This window comes from Notamacropus eugenii, chromosome 6 (assembly GCF_028372415.1).
Source record: "Notamacropus eugenii isolate mMacEug1 chromosome 6, mMacEug1.pri_v2, whole genome shotgun sequence".
NCBI lineage: Eukaryota > Metazoa > Chordata > Mammalia > Diprotodontia > Macropodidae > Notamacropus > Notamacropus eugenii.
Window position 1 is genome coordinate 51,126,349 of NC_092877.1, and position 19,024 is coordinate 51,145,372.

Genomic DNA, 19,024 nt, shown 5'->3' on the forward strand with positions numbered 1-19,024 from the left:
TGCCTCATTTCCTAGATGTATACCCCCACTTACATTTCTGCAGGAGCTCTGCTCTTAGAGTGGCACTTTTCGGCTTTCTTTTCAGCTGAAAATGCTTCACCGGGGGAGTGAGTGGCCCAGCAAGTGTGGTCAAGGCATTTTTATTCAAGTACTGACATTCCAAAGGCAACATAGCAGATGCTTCACATTCGCTAACTGTTCGGTAAAGAGCAAGGCAATACATTAGGAAATACAGTCCTTTACAGTTGATATGCAAAGTAAATCACAATAAAATTTGCAATTTAAAATTATAATGATCTAACTGCATAACAGAAAGACATACTATCTCACCTACAAACTTCACCTTTTGTAGTAACCTTTACCACAATCAATGAATCGGAAGTTAACGTAAATAGTTCAAAGTAACTAGAGAAATGCAAGATGACTGGTGATTTCAGAAACAAACAAGGAATCAGTCAAATATACTAAAGGCTACAAAGCTAACACCCACACTACCTCTTAGTTTTGTAAATAATCTTTAGCATCTTTTGCTTCCAAAGAGCTTCTCAGGGGTGCATAATTACACTGATGTTCAAAAGATTCTACAGTAGCTCCTACTTAACCCTAAAGTTAGCAGCATTTGTCTATCTAGTAAGGGCTTCTTCCTTGAACACTGAGCAACTTAGTATCTGTCTAATAAGAGCTTCTGCTTTGAACACAGTTCCTTATGAAATGAAACTGTGTTTGTGCTTGAGAAGTCTTGTCATTTATCCACTGAGCCAAGGCTCATCCACTTCCATGTGCTAACAGCACCGATCAAGGAAGGAGCTCTTTGGCTAGATGGAAATGGGACTGCAGCTATGAGTAATGACACACAATTCATGGTTTGCTTCACTGTTCTCCCCATTTCTTAAACTAAAAAGGAGGCTTTAAGGAAGGAAAAACAAAGAAGGAAGGATGGAGGGAGGAACTGATGGAGCTTTTTAACATTCTGAAATCTACAGAGAGGCTATCCACTCCAACCTAATATACAAAGGGGAGACATCTCTTAAAGTATGGAAAAAAGGAAGTTAGCACACAGAGTAAAGCTGCATGTGCCCCACAACACACAAAGTGTAGCCAAAACCAGATTAAAATGTAATTGGGAACTATTTTAAAAAATAAATAAAAATGTAACAAGATATAGATGATATTACATTTTAAAACCAAGTCATCTCCCCACCCCCACCCTTTCTGCAGAGGTCTTTATGCATGGCTTAGTGGTCCCTGTTTTCTGTCTGAGGTGGACGCTAGTGCTCCAGCGGATCTGTGGTCTAACTGATGTGAGGAATCTCTTCAACAATTTGAGTGGTGACCCATCCATGCCTGCCCACCCTGGGCGATTTTCATCCATGTCTTCCCATAAATGGGCCAGAGGGGACTCGGAGGCTGTCCATTTGTTCATTCTCTCCCTCTCTCTCCCTTCCCACCATCCCATGACCAACTCAACTATTTTAAAGTAATAGAAATGCAAACACATCCAAGAAAGGTCAGTTATTGGTTTCCTCAATGAGAAAATGTAGGACAGGAAAGGGAGCTGGCTCAATCATATAACAAGAACAAGGAATAACTGATGAACAGCACAAGGTATGTACTGGTACAAAGTGCAGTGGTAAAAATGACATACAAATTCAGTGAATCAATGATGACACAACAGATCCTTGAAAGAGTTGGCCCACATGATCTCTAAGATCACCTCCAACTTCCAAATGCTCTGGTTTTAAGTTTGGGATTCATCTGTAACCTTTGACAGACCAACTTAAAATGCCAAGTCTTAGGTTTTTAGCCCTCTACTGTATCTCTGGAGAACGTAAATCCTGTATTTCCCCTTTACCTATAAAAAGAGGGATTGCTTGAACTACAAGGTGTCACTTGTGACAGAAGTAGGACAATCCACTGTAAATGAAGAAAACATATGACTAATCAGATTCCCCCAATTCAATGAAAACACGACCTACCTTTTTCTCTGAGCTCTCCTAAAATATCCTGAACATTGGGATTCTGTTCTTCAAGATCAAGGTTGAGTGAACCGGTATCTGGAAAGGATTTTAAAATATCAGCTACCATTAAGACCCAAGGGTCTGAATCCAAGGTTGCAAGCTGGATGATTTCAGTCAATGCTCCTTTCATCTGAGGAGGGAAGAAAAAGAGGGAAAAAGCAGATTGGAAACCATTCTAAGCAGAAATGACAAAACCATACCAAAGCTTATGTACGACTTGGACAAACGATGGCTACAATGTGTTCCTTACTCAAGATATTTCATTTAAAAGATGAATCAACTTTCTTAGTCTTTATTTCCTCATTGTAAAACATTAATATCGGTTGCAGGCCTACCTCACAGGGCAGTAGAGAGGAAGCATTTTATAAATAGTAAAGCACTAAATAAACGTAGGATTTAAGTGTCCATTGGACAGTGACCTTTTCCTGTTAGACTGTTTGTCCTATGGAAGAGGCTCCAAGATACGGGTAAACCTCAGAAGCCCTTACTAGGCTCCCGCACTACAGAATTTCAGAGTTGGAAGGGACCTCAGTGGTTCATCTGCTAGATCTCCTTCCTAAGAAGCAGGGACCAGACTTTGTTGGAAGACTCTGATGGGAATGAGGAGATGGGGAGGAAGAAGTAGAAACTTCCTATGGAGGAGGAACTCGAATTTTTAGGAAATGTTTCCTCTTTCCTTACATCAAGCCTAAATTTAAAATACATTTTTAGAGTTCACAAAAAGGGACAGCAATGCTCCTGCTTCAGGTAACATATTTAAAACCAGAGAGTTCTACAGAAATAGGCACTAGTTCTATTTTGCCAAAACTTTAATGGGAACATCAAGCCTCTTCTGCAGTCAGCATGAGCAGCAATCCTTCCTATAGGACTGGACCCCCAGGAACAAGAAAACATCATTACTTAAAAGTGCTGACTCTGCAAATACAGACCACTACGGTGCTTTACAAATCACTACCATGAAACAAGGAGCCTCAGTCACAAGAAAAAAAGGTGTTTTTTTTTTAAAGAGTTGTTTTAATCCTTCATTTCTGAAAAGCCATTTGTTCTACATTTTAGTCAAAGCCAAACTATAGGATTTGAAAATCATATAAGGATTTATAGCTGGAAAGAGCCATTAGAGAGCATTTAGCCCAACCCAGTGATTTTATGATTAAGAGACTGAACAAAGGGGACCTGGAGTGAAAAAGGGATTTGCTACACCACTGGTAGCAAGCGCCAGAGCCAGGTCCTCTGACTCCCAACCCAATTCTCTTCCTATTACACTATGCTGTTTGTACAAAGACATAAAGCCCATCAGAAAGAACACAAACTTAAGCTAAACCAAGTTCCCTACTAACCCCAAAGGGTTAGTTTTAACATGAAATAAAAGCAAATGCTAAGGAGATGCCATTATTGTAGCCTATAGCAACATAAATACACATCCAAGTCTGTACACGCTGGACACACTCACACACAACTCTTCTGCACATAAGGAACACAACCAATTTCTGATCTCATTCTCTAAAATATAAAATACGTTAAGCCTCGCCTTTTGTTAAGTGAACTTTAAGAACCTGTTCTGACCCTTGAGGCAAAACGTCATCCACCTGCAGAGAAAGAACTGTGGAATCAGAACACAAGGAAGCAGATTCTTTTCTCTTGTGTTTTGTTTTGTTTTGTTTTGAGTTTTCTCAAGGTTTCTCCCATTCATTTTCATTCTTTTATGCAACATGACTAATGTGAAAATGTGTTTAATAAGAATGTATGTGTAGAACCCATATATGATTGCATGCCATCTTGGGGAGGGAAGGGAGAGAAAATACATGACTTTACAGAAGTGATTGTTGAAAACCGAAAACAAACACATTATTTTTTTAAAAAGCGAATCTATTCATTAATTAAACTGTGAGCTCCTTTGAGGGCTTGGACTGTCCTTTGCCTTTCTTTATATCCTTAGTCTTAAACAGAACCTGGTATATAGTAAGTACTTAATAAAAGCTTACTAACTATTGTCTTTGGTCTTTTTTCCCCCCAAAATTCTGAACTTAAGCATAAAAAGAAGCACTTCTATATACACAACAGAATACTAAGAGCACTCCATCTGAAACCATAAAACTCTTTCATATTGCTTGCTTTTTAAAAGAAGTATATGACAAATCCAACACATTACTTTCAAAACTGCCCTCCTTGTCTATGCTTCCTTCTGTACTTTGGTCTTCTTATCAAAAATATCTGAAATCCCTCTATTCCAGTAAAGGTTTCTCCCCCCCCCAAAAAATTATACTTAGTTTTGCCAGAATAAATTATTCTTGGCTGTAACCTTATCTCTTCTGCCTTTTGCAAAATTGTATTCCAAGATCTTCTCTCACTTTGTGCAGAAGCTGCCAGATCTTATGTGATTCTGACAGTAGTTCATTTCTTTCTGGATCCCAGCTGTATTTTTTTTTTAATTAAATTATTTTATTTTCAGTGTTCTGCAATCACTTCCATATAACTTTGATTTTTTTCCCCTCCTGAGCCCTCCTTCCCCACTCCCTCCCTGAGAGGGCATACAATTTTATATAGGTTCCACACATACATTCCTATCAAATACATTTTCACCTTAGACATGTTGCATAGAAGAATTAAAATGAATGGGAGAAATCATAAAAAAAAACACAATACAAAAGAAAATGGTCTGCTTCATTCTGTGATCAAATTCCATAATTTTTTCTCTGGATGTGGAAGGCATTTTGCCTCAAGAGTCCATTGGGAATTTTTTAAGTCCCTGCATTGCAATGAAGTACTAAGTCTACCAGAAAAATTCCTCACACACTGTGGTTATTGCTGTGTACAAAGTTATTCTGGCTCTGCTCCTTTCACTCAGCCTCAGTTCATATATGTCTTTCCAGGCCTCTCTGAAGTCTTCCTGTTCATCATTTCTTATAGCACAATAGTATTCCATTACACTCATATGCCACAATTTATTCAACCATTCCCCAACTGATGGGCATTCCCTTGATTTCCAGTTTTTGGCCACCACCAAGTGCTGCTATAAATATTTTTGTACATGTGGGACCCTTTCCCATTTTTATGATCTCTTTGGGATACAGTCCTAGAAGCGATATTGCTGGGTCAAACGGTATGCACATTTCCATAGCCCTTTGGGCATAGTTCCAAATTGCTCTCCAGAATGGCTGAATCAGCTCACAGGTCCAATAATGAATTAGTGTTCAAACTCTCCCACATCTTCTCAAACATTTACCTTCCTGTTTTGTCATATTAGCCAATCTGATAGGTGTGATGTGGTATCTCAAGAGTTGTTTTGATTTGCATCTCTCTAATCAATAGTGATCTAGAGCATTTTTTCATATGACTATAGATAGCTTTACTTTCTTCCTCTGAAAACTGCCTGTTCATATCCTTTGACCATTTATCAATTGGGGAATGACTTGTATTCTTGTACATTTGACTCAGTTCTCTATATATTTTAGAAATGAGGCCTTTATCACAGATACTAGTTGCAAAAATTCTTTCCCAATTTTCTGATTCCTTCTTAATCTTGGTTGCATTGGGTTTGTCTGTGCAAAAACTTTTCAATTTAATGTAATCAAAATTATCCATTTTGCACTTCATAATGTTTTCTATCTCTTGTTTAGCCAAGAATTTTTCCATTCTTCATAAATTTGACAAATATACTATTCCTTGCTCCCCTAATTCACTTATCGTTATCCATCTTTATACCTAGATCATGTACCTGTTTGGACTTTATTCTTGTGTACTGTGTCAGGCATTGGTCTATGCCCAGCTTTCATCACACTGTTATCCAGTTTTCCCAGGAATTTTTGTCAAACAGTGAGTTCTTATCCCAGGTGCTGGGGTCCTTGGGTTTATCAAACAGTAGATTGCTGTATTTATTGACTACTGTGTCTTGAGTACCTAACCTATTCCACTGGTCTACCCCTCTATTTTAGCCAGTACCAAGTGGTTTTGATAATTGCTGCTTTATAATACAATTTGAGATCTGGTAGGGCTAAGCCACTTTCCCTAGCATTTCTTTTCATTAGTTCCCTTGATATTCTGGACTTTTTGTTCTTTCAGATGAATTTTGAAATTATTTTCTAGCTCTAGAAAATAATTATCTGGTAGTTTGATTGGTATGGCACTGAATAAGTAAATTAATGTAGGTAGAACTGTCATTTTTATTACATTGGCTCGGCCTACCCACAAGCACCTGATGTTTTTCCACTTACTTAGATTTGACTTTATTTGTGAGAAAAGTGTTTCGTAATTGTGTTCATATAGTCCCTGGGTTTGTTCTGGCAGGTAGACATCCAAGTATTTTATAGTGTCTACCTTAGCTTTACATGGGATTTCTCTGTCTATCTCTTGCTGTTGGGCTTTGTTAGTAATATATAGAAATGCAGATGATTTGTGTGGTTTTATTTTGTAACCTGCAACTTTGCCAAAGTTGTTTATTAGTTCAAGTAATTTTTTACTTGATTCTCTAAATATATCATCATATCATCTGCAAAGAGTGATAATTTAGTTTCCTCTTTGCCTATTCTAGTTCCTTCAATCTCTTTTTCTTCTCTTACTTCTACACCCAGTTGTATTTTTCTTTGAGCTCTGGATTTGGGCTATGACATAACGTGGACTTTTGTTTTGGGGGCTCCTTTCAGGATATGAGCGATAGATTCTTTCTTTGTTTACTTTGCCCTTTGGTCCTAATACATAAGGACAATTTTCACTTTTGTTTTCTTGAAATATAGAATCCAAGGCTATTCTTCTTCTAGTTCTTTCAAGATCTTTTATTTCATTTTTAATTCCTTACTTACTTTCTTCTACGTACTAATGCAATCCTTCAGAAAATCCATTGTTTCTTTTGAATACTTGCACTCAGAGGTTACAGAATTAAATCTGTAATAATTTTTCATTTACTTATTTCTTTAGTTCCTTAACTGTGGCTTTGTGCCAGGGCAAAACTATCGCTCTGCTGCCCTTTTAGGAGAGGTAGTCAGCCCTGCTTTATCTTTTTTGGTTTCCTATGCTGACTTTCACCTCCATGGTTAGGTCCCCTGGATCTTTTAGGCTGAGAGTGTTGGGCCCTCAGGGTTGTCCTTGATATCTCAGGGCAGGCTGTTAATGAATCTCAGATCCCTTAGGCCTGAGCCTTCCCAGTCTATGTACTGTGGGAATGCAGTGGGGGACACCAAGCTCTTTGCTGGTCCCCTCTCTCTGGGACTTCCAAGAGCTTCCCGACAACCCTGAAAACCTTCTCAGGAGAGCCGCATGCCCCCCTTGCTGTCTTCAGACAGGGCCTTGCAGGCCACTTATGGTGAGAGGCTATCCTGCAATGGCAGGGTTTGGTTCAGCTGCTTTTTGCTTCAGAAAGGTTGGGGGCATGAAAAGGGCTTGCCTGGGGGGCTTCTGGATGACTCACTATTTAGTTTTGGTGTGGAAGATGCTACTTATGTGGTTTTCCATTGAATTTCTTGATCATCATTCAGTCTAGTACTTTGGGGTTTTACTGGAGTAGGTAGGTGGGGAAGTGGGCAGCCTGCCTCCTGTTTAGGCAGGTATCTTTTATTTTTAATAAACTAAATTATTTAGTTTTCAACATTCACTTCCATAAGTTTTAAATTTTCTCTCCCTTCTCTAGCCCCTCCCCAAGGCAGCACCAATCTGATATAGGCTCTACATATATATTCGTATTAAACATATTTTCACATTAGTCTTGTTATATAGAAGAATTAGAATGAATGGAAGGAACCATGAGAAAGAAAAACAAAACAAAGAAAATAAGTCTGCTTCACTCTGTATTCAGACTCCACAATTCCTTCTCTGGATGTGGATGGCATTTTCCATCCTGAGTGATTTAGAATTGTTTTAGATCCTTGCTTTGCTGAGAAGGGTTAAGTCTATAAAGTCAGTCATCACACACTGTAGCTGTTACCGTGTATAATGTTCTCCTGGTTCTGCTCACTTCAGTCAGCATCTTTTCATATAAATTCTTCCAAGCTTTTGTGAAGTCTGTCAGGCAGGTATCTTACCCAGAAGTGATCAAGTTTCATATTTACAGAATATGAAGTGAGTGCTTGAAACTGATGAGCTTTACAAAGAATTAGTTTGATACGGTCTCTTCCTGCATGTTTTCTTTGGCTGCCTATTCAAGGGAGAATCAATTGAAAAAATGTTTCACTTGCTTCCTGACAGCTTTTCCTCATTTTAAGGAGTTGGCTGAAGTATAGTAGGAAAACCCAATAATCTGAGGAGTTAGGAGATTCAGGTCTATCACTATTAATCAACTATGACCTTACATATCCCTAGGCAAAAATATTTAGTATCCTGAGCAACAATTTCTTGAAACACATCTCACTCCCTAAGCCTAATGTCAGGCACACATCCTACAGAGAAAAGAACCTGAGGTTCTTTTAAATTCTTGTTTTAAAAAAGAAAATGGTGTATTTTCCACCAAAAACCAGAATATTCTTTAAAAGCTCACCTTCCAACCACTCAGAAAACAACCAGAGTGGCTTGTCAGTTTTATTTTGGGAGTTTCTGCCCCACAGACATCTGCACGTGGTCACAGTTTCACTCTCATTTTAAAAAACAACAACAGATTAGTCATTGCAGTTTTTCACTGTTCATGTAACCCACACTGATGGTTTAATTGTTTCCTGACTCTTAGATAGGGTACATTTAACTACTTTTAAGGTTTATGATGACTTTTAAAAGATCTGAGATTTCTAGACGCTGAGGCTTACTATGGGTAGTTAAAAAAAATAAACAGTCTAAGAAGCTAGCCAGTCTCCATCTGCACTTGATTTATGTCTCCTAGACTATGCTGTCTACCTGCAGATGGTCATGCAACAAGGACACCTGTTCTACACTCTCCTCACCCCCTGGATGCTACTTCAGCCTCATTTTACTCCTCTCCCCAACCCCACTCAGACAGGGACAGTGCCTTTGTTCCTCTCCCAAAAGCATTTGGGTGGATGGTGAGGCAGACAGGAGAGCTGAGGCAGAGGAAGCAAACCGGAGGCAGGATGTGAGATGTGAGATACAGGGTGTGATTAGTCAGAAAAGTAATCAAAGAAGACTATGCATTGAAGCCCCTCACCATGGGGACTTGCTTGTGTGTTCTGGGCCCCATCTTGAACCATTTCTGTTTCTAGCCCATTGATTCCTGATTCCCACCCTGTGCCTTGGGTTAGACCTGCTACCTCTGGACTGGAAGTCTAATGCCTTAATTCAAATATGGAACTCTGTGGGGTGGGGCAGTGTACATGATTGCTGGGTGTGTCACCATCATGCCCAGGATACTAGCTTACTCCCCATAGCTCTCCCCCCATATTCCCTGAAGACCCTGCATGGAATTTTTCCTTTGAGCACTTCAAGGATATTACAGGCAGCTTCTTGGATACAAGACATCCATTCTACCCTGTATCTCCCTCCGATATCTCCTGGTTGCTTTGAGTCTTCTCACCCACAGCAACTTTTAGGATACCAACCCCTACCCTTGGTGTCCTAGTGGTTTGCTTCTCTCTACCCTGGACTCAGCTGGCATCACATTCTGCACCCCATGCTGATCAAGACCCCCTCAAGTTATTCTGGTCCCTGAAGTGAACTCTTTGCCCCTGTTCAGGAGGAAGCAGCTATTAAAGACAATGACCTTAGCCCCTTTTCCCCCAAAAGAATTCTCCTACCTAGTGGTTGAGTGGGTAATGATGTGGATACAAAGGTGCCTTAAAGGCTGAGCTGCCCTTTCTTTGGTTCATCCTCTGAAGGCACGCTAAAGGCTCTTGATACAAAGGCACCCTAAGGGTTCAGTTGCTCTTTCCCTGGTGCCTTAAAGTCTCCCCTTATTTTGGAATACCATAAAATTTCCCCTTATCCTGGACAAGAATTCCTTGTCTCCCCTCCCCCATCCCCAGTCATAAGATTCCCTTGTCTCCCTTATCCTGTCCTTATAAAAACAAGCCCCTGTCCTTCTGTAAATTGCTAGTCCTTCTTCCAGGGCTTACCCTCTGCTTTTGCATCAATAAAGCTCCCTTTGGCTAAAGGGAAAAATAAATAAACAGTATAAAATTACAAGGGCACTAGATAATATTTATACTCTAATCTTACAGGACCAGTGTGAAGATAAGTGATACACTAGCATCTAAACCATTTACCAGATATGACTGGTTAGCTCCCCTTTCTATACTACCTTTCCCCACGAGGATGCAAATTTCTTAAGGGCAGAGAGTGTCTTTTTTATTGTATTTGTATTCCCAGCTCTTAGCATATACTAAGTGCTTAATAAATGTTCACTGACTAGTTTCCACTGACTTCAATCCAATGCTCAGCATATATTATTAGGTGCTTAATAAATGCTTCTTGATTGACTCCCTACTTCCATGACCTGTGATTTCATCAGGATGGGTACTTCCTTCCCTGAAGCACATCATAACAGCTCTAAGAATTAGTAAACTGACTGGGTATTGCAGTGATCAAAAAGTGAACCAGATGAGTAGCCTCTCTGAACGTACCCACTCGGGTTCTTTGGATGACAGATAAGCTCCTTGACGCTGGCTCTGAGCTTGGAGAACCTGCCAGATCAGTATTCCCCTGGCATAAGAACATCTCTACATAATGACACATGAGAAGATTCTTTGAATAGTTTTAACACAACTTCTCAGCTTTAATGTATCTAGCGAGATGTTATAGTGTCCTGTAGTTTAAAACAACAAATATGCCAGTGACGTGCCAAGGTGCAGACTTTGGTCTTCCAAATCCAAGTAGTCCAAAGCTATGGCATGAACAGGATATAAACGACTCAGTAAAAAAGACCCTCCCAGACCAAACAGAAGGGATCTTAAGATCATTTCTGGTCTTTAATCCATTCTGCTCTCTGCTTCTGTTTTATGAGTGAATTCATCCCATTCACATTTATAGTTATGAAAACTAACTGTGGGTTTCCCTCCATGCTATTTTTCCCTTGTTTATCCTGCCTCTCTTACCCCCTACCCTTTCACTCCTCACAAGTGTTTTACTTCTATCACCTCCTTCCCCAGTATACCCTCTCTTTTATCAGTTCCTCCTCCCCCTTTTATTATCCGTGTCTCTTTTTACTTCCTTTCAGGGTAAGATAGATTTCCCTCTTTGAGCCAGTTTTGATGAGACTAAGGTTTAAGCTTTGCAAAAACGGAGATTTAATGGAATAAGACAACTTACAATCATTTCTAATTAAAAGACCAGAACTGAATAAAAAATTTGATCTCCAAATATGACTCAAAAAAACCATAAAAGGTAAAAAAAGAAACAAGAGAAAACATAAAAAATTCAATAAGGTAAAACTTTCTATTTCTATGTGGCAAGATAATATTTCTAAGTCTTAATAACTTTATTACTATAAAAGCAATTAGAGGGAGTATATGTAGACAGAGGGTATGGATATAAGATGACTTCAAGGGGATAACCCAAAAACCAAAATAAGGGGGTGAGAAAGAAAACTGCATGGGAAGGAGGGGAGATATTGAATGGGGTAAATTATCTCACGTTAAAAAAGGCATGCAAAAGCTATTGTAATGGAAGCAAAGATGGGTTGCAGGCAAAGCTTAAACTTTAATCTCATCAAAACTGGCTCAAAGAGGGAAATCTATCTTACCCTAAAAGGAAGTGAAAAGAGACAGGGATAATAGAAGGGGGATGGGGGACTGATAAAAAAGAGGGTATATTGTGGAAGGAGGTGATGGAAGTAAAGCACTTGTGAGGAGTGAAAGAGTGGGGAGTAGGGGAGGTAGGATAAACAAGGGAAAAATAGCATGAAGGGAAACCCACAGTTAGTTATCATAACTATAAATGTGAATGGGATGAATTCACCCATAAAAAAAGCAGAGAGCAGAATGTATTAAAAACTAGAATCGTACAATATGCTGTTTACAAGAAACACATCTGAAGCAGAGACACACACACACACACACAGGGTAAAAGTAACGGTCTGGAACAGAATCTATTATGCTTCAACTAAAGCAGGGGTGGCAATCATGATCTCAGAAAAAACAAAAGCAAAAATAGATCTAATTAAGAGATAAAGAAGGAAATTATATCTTGCTGAAAGGTACCATAAACAATCAAGTTGTATTACTACTAAACATATAAGCACCAATTGGTATAGCACCTAAATTTTTAAAGAAGTTGAATGAGTTATAGGAGGAAACAGATAATAAAACTATACTAGTAGGGGACCTCAACCTTCCCCCCTCAGAACTAGAAAATCTAATCAAAAGATAAACAAGAAAGAAGTAAAGTAGGTGAATAAAATTCTGGAAAAGTTAGATATAACAGATCTCTGGAGAAAAATAAATGGGAGTAGAAAGGAAATATACCTTTTTCTCAGGAGAACATGTCACCTACACAAAAACTGACCATGTATCAGGACATAATAAAAACCTCATAATCAAATGCAGAAAAGCAGAAATAGTCAACACATCCTTTTCAGATCATAATGTAATAAAAATTATATTTGATAATGAACTATGGAAAAAGATAAAAAATTAATTGGGAATTAAATAATCTAATGCTAAAAAACAAGTGGGTCAAAGAACAAATGATAGAAACAACTGATAATTCCATTAAAGAAAATGACAGAGACAACACACCAAAATTTATGGGATGCAGCCAAAGTGGTACTTAAGGGAAAATTTATCTAATTCCTCACATCAATAAAAGAAAAAAGCAGATCCATGAAATGGGCATGCAACTAAAAAAACTAGAAAAAGGACAAAATAAAAATCTCCAATTAAACATCAAACTGGAAATCCTGAAACTCAAATGAGAGATTAATGAAACTGAAAGTAAGAAAATCACTGAACTAATAATAAATAAAACTAGGAGCTGGTTTTATGGAAAAAGCCAATAACAATAAAGTAGATAAACCATTTGTTAATTTGTTGAAAAAAGGAAAGAAGAAAACCAAATTGCTAGTATCAACAATGAAACAAGTGAATTCATCACCAATGAAGAGGAAATTATTTTGTCCCAGTACATGCTAATAAATTCAACAATCTAAATGAAATAAATATCTACAAAAATAGAAATTACCCATATTAACAGAAGAAATAAAATATTTAAATAACCCAATCTTAGAAAAAGAAATTGAACAAGGCAGAAATTAAATTCCTAAGAAAAAATCCCCAGGACCAGATGGATTCATAAGTGAATTTTACCAAACATTTAAAGAACAATTAATTCCAACGCTACGTAAACTAGTTGGAAAAATAGGAGAGTCCTATCAAATTCCTTTTATGACACAAATATGAAAATGATACCCAAATCAGGAAGAGCCAAAACAAAGAAAAAATTATAACAAATTTCCCTAACATATATTGATGCAAAAATTTTACATAAAATACTAGCAAAGTAATTGCAACAGTATATCACAATGATACCAGGAATGTAGGGCTCATTCAATTAGGAAAACTGTCAACATAATTGACAGTATCAATAACAAAACCAATAGAAATCATATGATTATCTCCAGAGATGTAGGAAAAACCTTTGACAAAATATAGCATTCGTTCCTCAGGAATAAACAGGGCTTACCTTAAATAAGTAATATTTATCTAAAACCATCAGCAAGCATTATCTGTAATGAGGATAACCCAGATTTGTAAGCATTCCCTATACAATCAAGGGGGAAGCAAGGATGCTCGTTAACACCTCTATTATTTAACACTGTACTAGAAATGTTAGCTACAGCAATAAGAAAAGACAAAGAAATTAGGGGAATTAGAATAGGAAATGAGGCAACAAAACTATCACTATCACTCTCTGAAGATGATATCATTATATACTCAGAAAATGTAGAGAATCAATTAAAAAAACTACTTGAAATTATTTCCATCTTTCAGAAGTTGCAGGATACAAAATAAACCTACACAGCCTTCCTATATATCACCAACAAAGTCCAGTAGCAAAAGATCAGAAGAGAAATTCCATTTAAAATATCTGTAGATAAAATACTTGGGAGTCTACCTGCTAAGACAAACCCAGGAACTACATGAACACAACTACAAAATACTTTTCACACAAATAAATTCAGATCTACACAATTGGAAAAAATATTAATTGCTCATGGATAGGCCAAACCAATATAATAAAAATGACAATTCTACCTAAATTATTCGGTTTATTCAGTGCCATACCAAACTATCAAAAATAATTTTATGGAGCTAGAAAAAAATAGTAACTAAATTTGTCTGGAAGAATAAAAGCTCAAAAATAACAAGGAAATCAATTTTTAAAAATGCAAAAGAAGGTGGTCTAGTAGTACCAGATCTCAAACTATATTGTAAAGTGATTATTATCAAAACAATCTGTTACTGGCTAAGAAATAGAGTGGTACATCAGTGGAACAGATTAGGTAAAGAGTACATGATAGTAACCTAGTATGATAAACCCAAATATCCATGTTTTTGGAACAAAAATTCATTATTTAACAAAAACTGAGAAAAATGGAAAACAATATAGCAGAAACTAGTTAGAGAACAACATCTCATACTGTGTATATATGATACATGTATACATGTATATATGAAGATAAGGTCAAAACGGGTACATTATGTACACATAAAGAGTGATACCTTAAGCAAATTAAGAGAGTATGGAATAGTTTATCTGTCAAATTTATGGATAAGGGAGGAATTTAGCACCAAAGAAGATATAGAGAGCATTACAAAATATAAAATAGATCATTTTGATTATATAAAATTGAAATATTTTTGCACAAACAAAACCAATGCAACCAAAATTATAAGAAGAAAATAAGGGGAAAATTTGCAACAATTATCTCTGTTGAGACTTCATTTCTCAAACATATAGAGAACTGAGTCAAATTTATAAAAATATAAGTCATTCCCCAATTGATATATGGTCAAAGCTATCTATAGTCATATGAAAAAATGCTCTAAATCACTACTGAGTAGAGAAATGTAAATTAAAACAAGTCTGAGGTACTAATTCACACCATTATCATGTTGGCTAACATGATAAAAAAAGCAAAATGTTGGGTGGAGGGAATGTGGGAAAACTGGGATACTAATGGACTGTTGGAGTTGTGAAGTGATCCAACCATTCTGGAGAACAATTTGGAACTATGCCCTATCAACCGTGCATCTCCTTTGATCCAGCAATACCACCGCTACATCTATATATCCCAAAGACATCCAAAAAAAGAGAAAAGGACCTATTCGTACAAAAATACTTAGAGCAGCTCTTTTTGTGGTGGCTAAGAACTAGAAATCTAAGGGATGCCTGTCTTTTGGGGAATGGCTAAAGAAGCTGTGGTAAAAGATTGCAATGGAATATTATTGTGCTATATGACAAGCAGAATGGTTTCAGAAAACCTGGACTTACATGAACTGATGCCCAGTGAAATCAACCCAACCAGGAGAATGTTATACACAGTATCAGCAATACCGTTCAGTGAAGAGCTGTGAATGACTTAGCTATTCTCAGCAATACAATGATCCACGACAATCTCAAAAGACTAATGATGAAGCACACCATCCACCTCCAGAGAAACAACTGATATTGATTGAATACAGACTGAAACATGCTATTTTTTACTTTCTTTTTTTTCTTTCACTTGAGCCTTCTTGTACAAATGACTAATATGGTAAATATTTTACATAACTGCATATGTATAACCTATAACTGATTGCTTACCATATCTCAGGGAGTGAGGAGGGGAGGTAGGGAGAGAGGGACAGAATTTGGAACTCAAACTTTTAAATAAAAATGTTTTTAAAATTTGAAAAAAGATAAGTACAGAAGACAGGTGAGAAAGGAGAGCATGCTAATAAGTAGAGTGGCAATTATGGAAGCAACAGTGAAAGGAAGCAAAGACTTTTGAAAGGGAAAGATAAGTAGGAAATGAATTTTAGGGGAAGAGCAAGCATCGCTTGTGAAAAGGCACACTCACTAACCAGAGGTGGGGAATCAGGAATGGCAAAATTCTTTGGGAACACCCGATCAATAAGGGGAGTAATGTGAAATGAGCCCAGAAAAATAGGTTGTAGACAAATTGTGGAGGACTTTACATGTCAGGCTAAAATAATTTTTATTTTATCCTAGAGGCAGTAACATGAAATACAAATGTCCTCCTCATCAGAACTATTTCCCTTTGTGAAGAAAACAATTAGAGGAGTTTAATATTGAGATTATGTTAGTGAATACTATGTGCATCTTGCCATGATAAAGGTGGGCTCCCAATCTATCTGGAGGTCTTGATCTCAGCTCTAAAATGAGGAGTTGGGATTAAGAGACAATGCTTGGTGCATAGTAAGTGCCTACTGAAGGCACTTTAGGTCTTCAGAGATGATCAGGTCATCTTGTTGAGGTTACTGGGAACAGAGCCTTTGGGATTTGGATTGTCCTTCCCTATACACCGTAGATTTATTCATTAACATCCCTTTGAGATTAACTGAGACATTTCTTGGAACAGTACACTAGATGACCTCTTCTTAAATCACTGAGCCTGAGTGAGAAAATCTTAGTATCTCAAAGATTATTTGATTGATTCAGGCTATTCTGGAACCACCTCTCTACCCAAATCCTCTCAAGAAGTCTCCAACAAAGGCTTACTTGTTTTCCTTCCTATGACCTCATTAAATTAATTTCTCTCTAGATTAACTTTACACAGATCTTCAAGGTCTACTTTAGCTTAAAGACTTACTCTGATACTTATTCAAAGGTACTGGAGAAGAAAAAGGAACAGTTTTTTGGGGTCAATGTTACAAAATATATAGCATTAATTTACTAGGGAACACATTTTCTTTAAAAGTGTTCTTAATGAAGTTTAAGTTATTTTTTAAAAATAATGCTAGACCAGGGGTGCATAACCTGGCATTCATGAACTTAAAAAAAATTTCTTGATAACTGTACTTCAGTAACTGATTTTTAAAAATTCTATACATTTTATTTTCTGCATTTAAAAACAAAGTTCTGAGAAGGGGATCTTAGACTTCACCAGACTGCCAAATAGGTCCAGGACACAAAAAAAGTTAAGATCCCCTGTACTACAAAACATAAGATTTAATTCAATTTAACTGAACAAATAGTAAGTGCCTAGAAGGTAGTGGGGGCATAAAGGTGAAAATGACAATGGCTCCTTCACAGTGAGTTTACCATCTGGCAGCTAAGTTATACACCAAGCAACAGTTCCCAATCTTTTACAAGGATTCTCACAAAATGTTTTACAAGAGGAAAATAAGCAAGGATCAGGACTCCCTAAAGTCTTTATACCTAGTATGTAAATCACAGAAAGAGGGTAAGTAATTTGTCCAAGCTTACACCACTACAGTTGTGTCCAAGGTGGGCTATGAACCAAAATCTTCCTGATAAACTTTCAAATCCACCCCTATGCTGTAAAATATTGAACTAACGACACAAAGACCCCCCTCCACTGACAATCCTACATGAGCAAGAACATGATCTCATCCACAGTCTAGTCGAGGTGAAGGCTAATTCTCTTAGAAGCATTTCTAAAATCTCCTGGGAGCCCTATCTTTGGCCTGCGGTCTAGTCAGATGTAACAGCTGTCCCTGGGCATGCCAAGTTCAGAACTATTTCAAGTTCCTCTTCTGCTTCTCACTAAACACTACAATCCAACACTATCTGCCTCAAGAAACTATAGTGCACACAGGTGTGTTTAATAAAGGACTGTTGAATTGCATAATCCTAATAGATCTAATTTCTCTGGCAAAAACCTGGCATTTTCAATACTAAAAATGTTTTCTATATTACGACGGCCAACAATGGTTTTGTTCTTTTTTCCACTGCTTCTTTAAAGAGCAACACTCTTAGACGACGGGTCGGCTTCCAGTTTTTTCTACCACATAAGAATCCTCACTTCCTTTCTGTTTAAGTCATTAAAATCTCTAACTTTTGAACTACAGAGAGGCGGGAACTATGCACTTACGATTCGATCCGTGAAAGACCTTGACAAACAATTCTCAACGTGACACGTGAGAAAGTTTTGAATAACAACAGAAACTCCTAAACTGTTGCCACAAGTATGGGGGAGAAGCAGGCAGCAGGGACAGATAGGACTGTAGGTTTGGAAGGTAAACTAGGGACTTCAGGAGGTCCAGGCGTGCCCGAAATGGAGAGGCATAGAGTGAATAGGAAAGGATTCAACAGGAGCTAGAATTAAAGAGACCGAGAAGAGGCTACTACGGTTTGCCAAGGGAGGGAGTCTATGAGCGTGAAAAAGAGTCACATATAGATTCAGTGGGCTGTTGTTATAGATCTTCATGAACGTGTGTGATGGTTGCCCAGTGGAAAAGGGGTAAGGCGGGGTACATGTTGCCTATGCCAAGTGGCTAAGTGGAGGATTAGAAACGGGGGGAAGAAACTGGAGCATGCAGTAATCAGAAAAGGTAACAAACAATGGGAGCGGGAAGAAAGGTGTCCGCCAGGAAGGAGCATGTGAAAAAATACAAGCGGTGAGAAAGAGTAGGAGGGGAAGCGGGTGGGATGGTGGAATGCACAAGGAGGTCAGGGGATGAAAGAACTGGGAAAAGAGTCTCGGGATCCTTAGTTCCCCAAGGATAAGGCGCCCAACCCAGCCCTCAACGGGGAACACTCCCACACCGCGTCGAGGTTACTTTGTTTTTATTTGTGGATACTTTGTTTCCCTCTCGATGTACATCCCTTTCCCTTAAGGCCTGGGCCAGCTTTCCTTATTCGGGTCTGGGGCACTTCACACAGAAAACTCGGGCTGAACGTTACTCAACGTTACCCCGGGGGGATGGGAGGCGGGGAAGGATTCGTCTCTGGCAGCATTTTACAAACGCATCTTAGGGGCACCCGCACAAGCGCCTGGCACCTAACTCCCATTCTGGGCACTTTAATAAACGCCGGTTGACTCATTCACCTGGTTCAGCGAGAAGAGCTGGAGGCAGCGCGTATTTATTGAGCTCTTTCTGTGTGCCAGGCACTGCGCTAAAGCGCAGGGAATACAAAGAAAGGCATACACAGTCCCAGCCCCCTAGATAATC

General features: G+C 38.1%; 1 protein-coding gene across 1 annotated transcript in view; it reads right to left on the reverse strand.

Moving 5' to 3' along the window:
- NELFA (negative elongation factor complex member A) overlaps positions 1 to 19,024 on the reverse strand; it is a 36,074-nt gene that overhangs the window by 16,369 nt on the left and 681 nt on the right. The window contains exons 2-3 of the mRNA XM_072620017.1: positions 1,977 to 2,148; positions 34 to 195 (exon numbers count right to left, since the gene is read on the reverse strand). Coding sequence (XP_072476118.1) covers positions 34 to 195; positions 1,977 to 2,148 — 334 coding nt within the window. The remainder of the gene's footprint in view (positions 1 to 33; positions 196 to 1,976; positions 2,149 to 19,024) is intronic.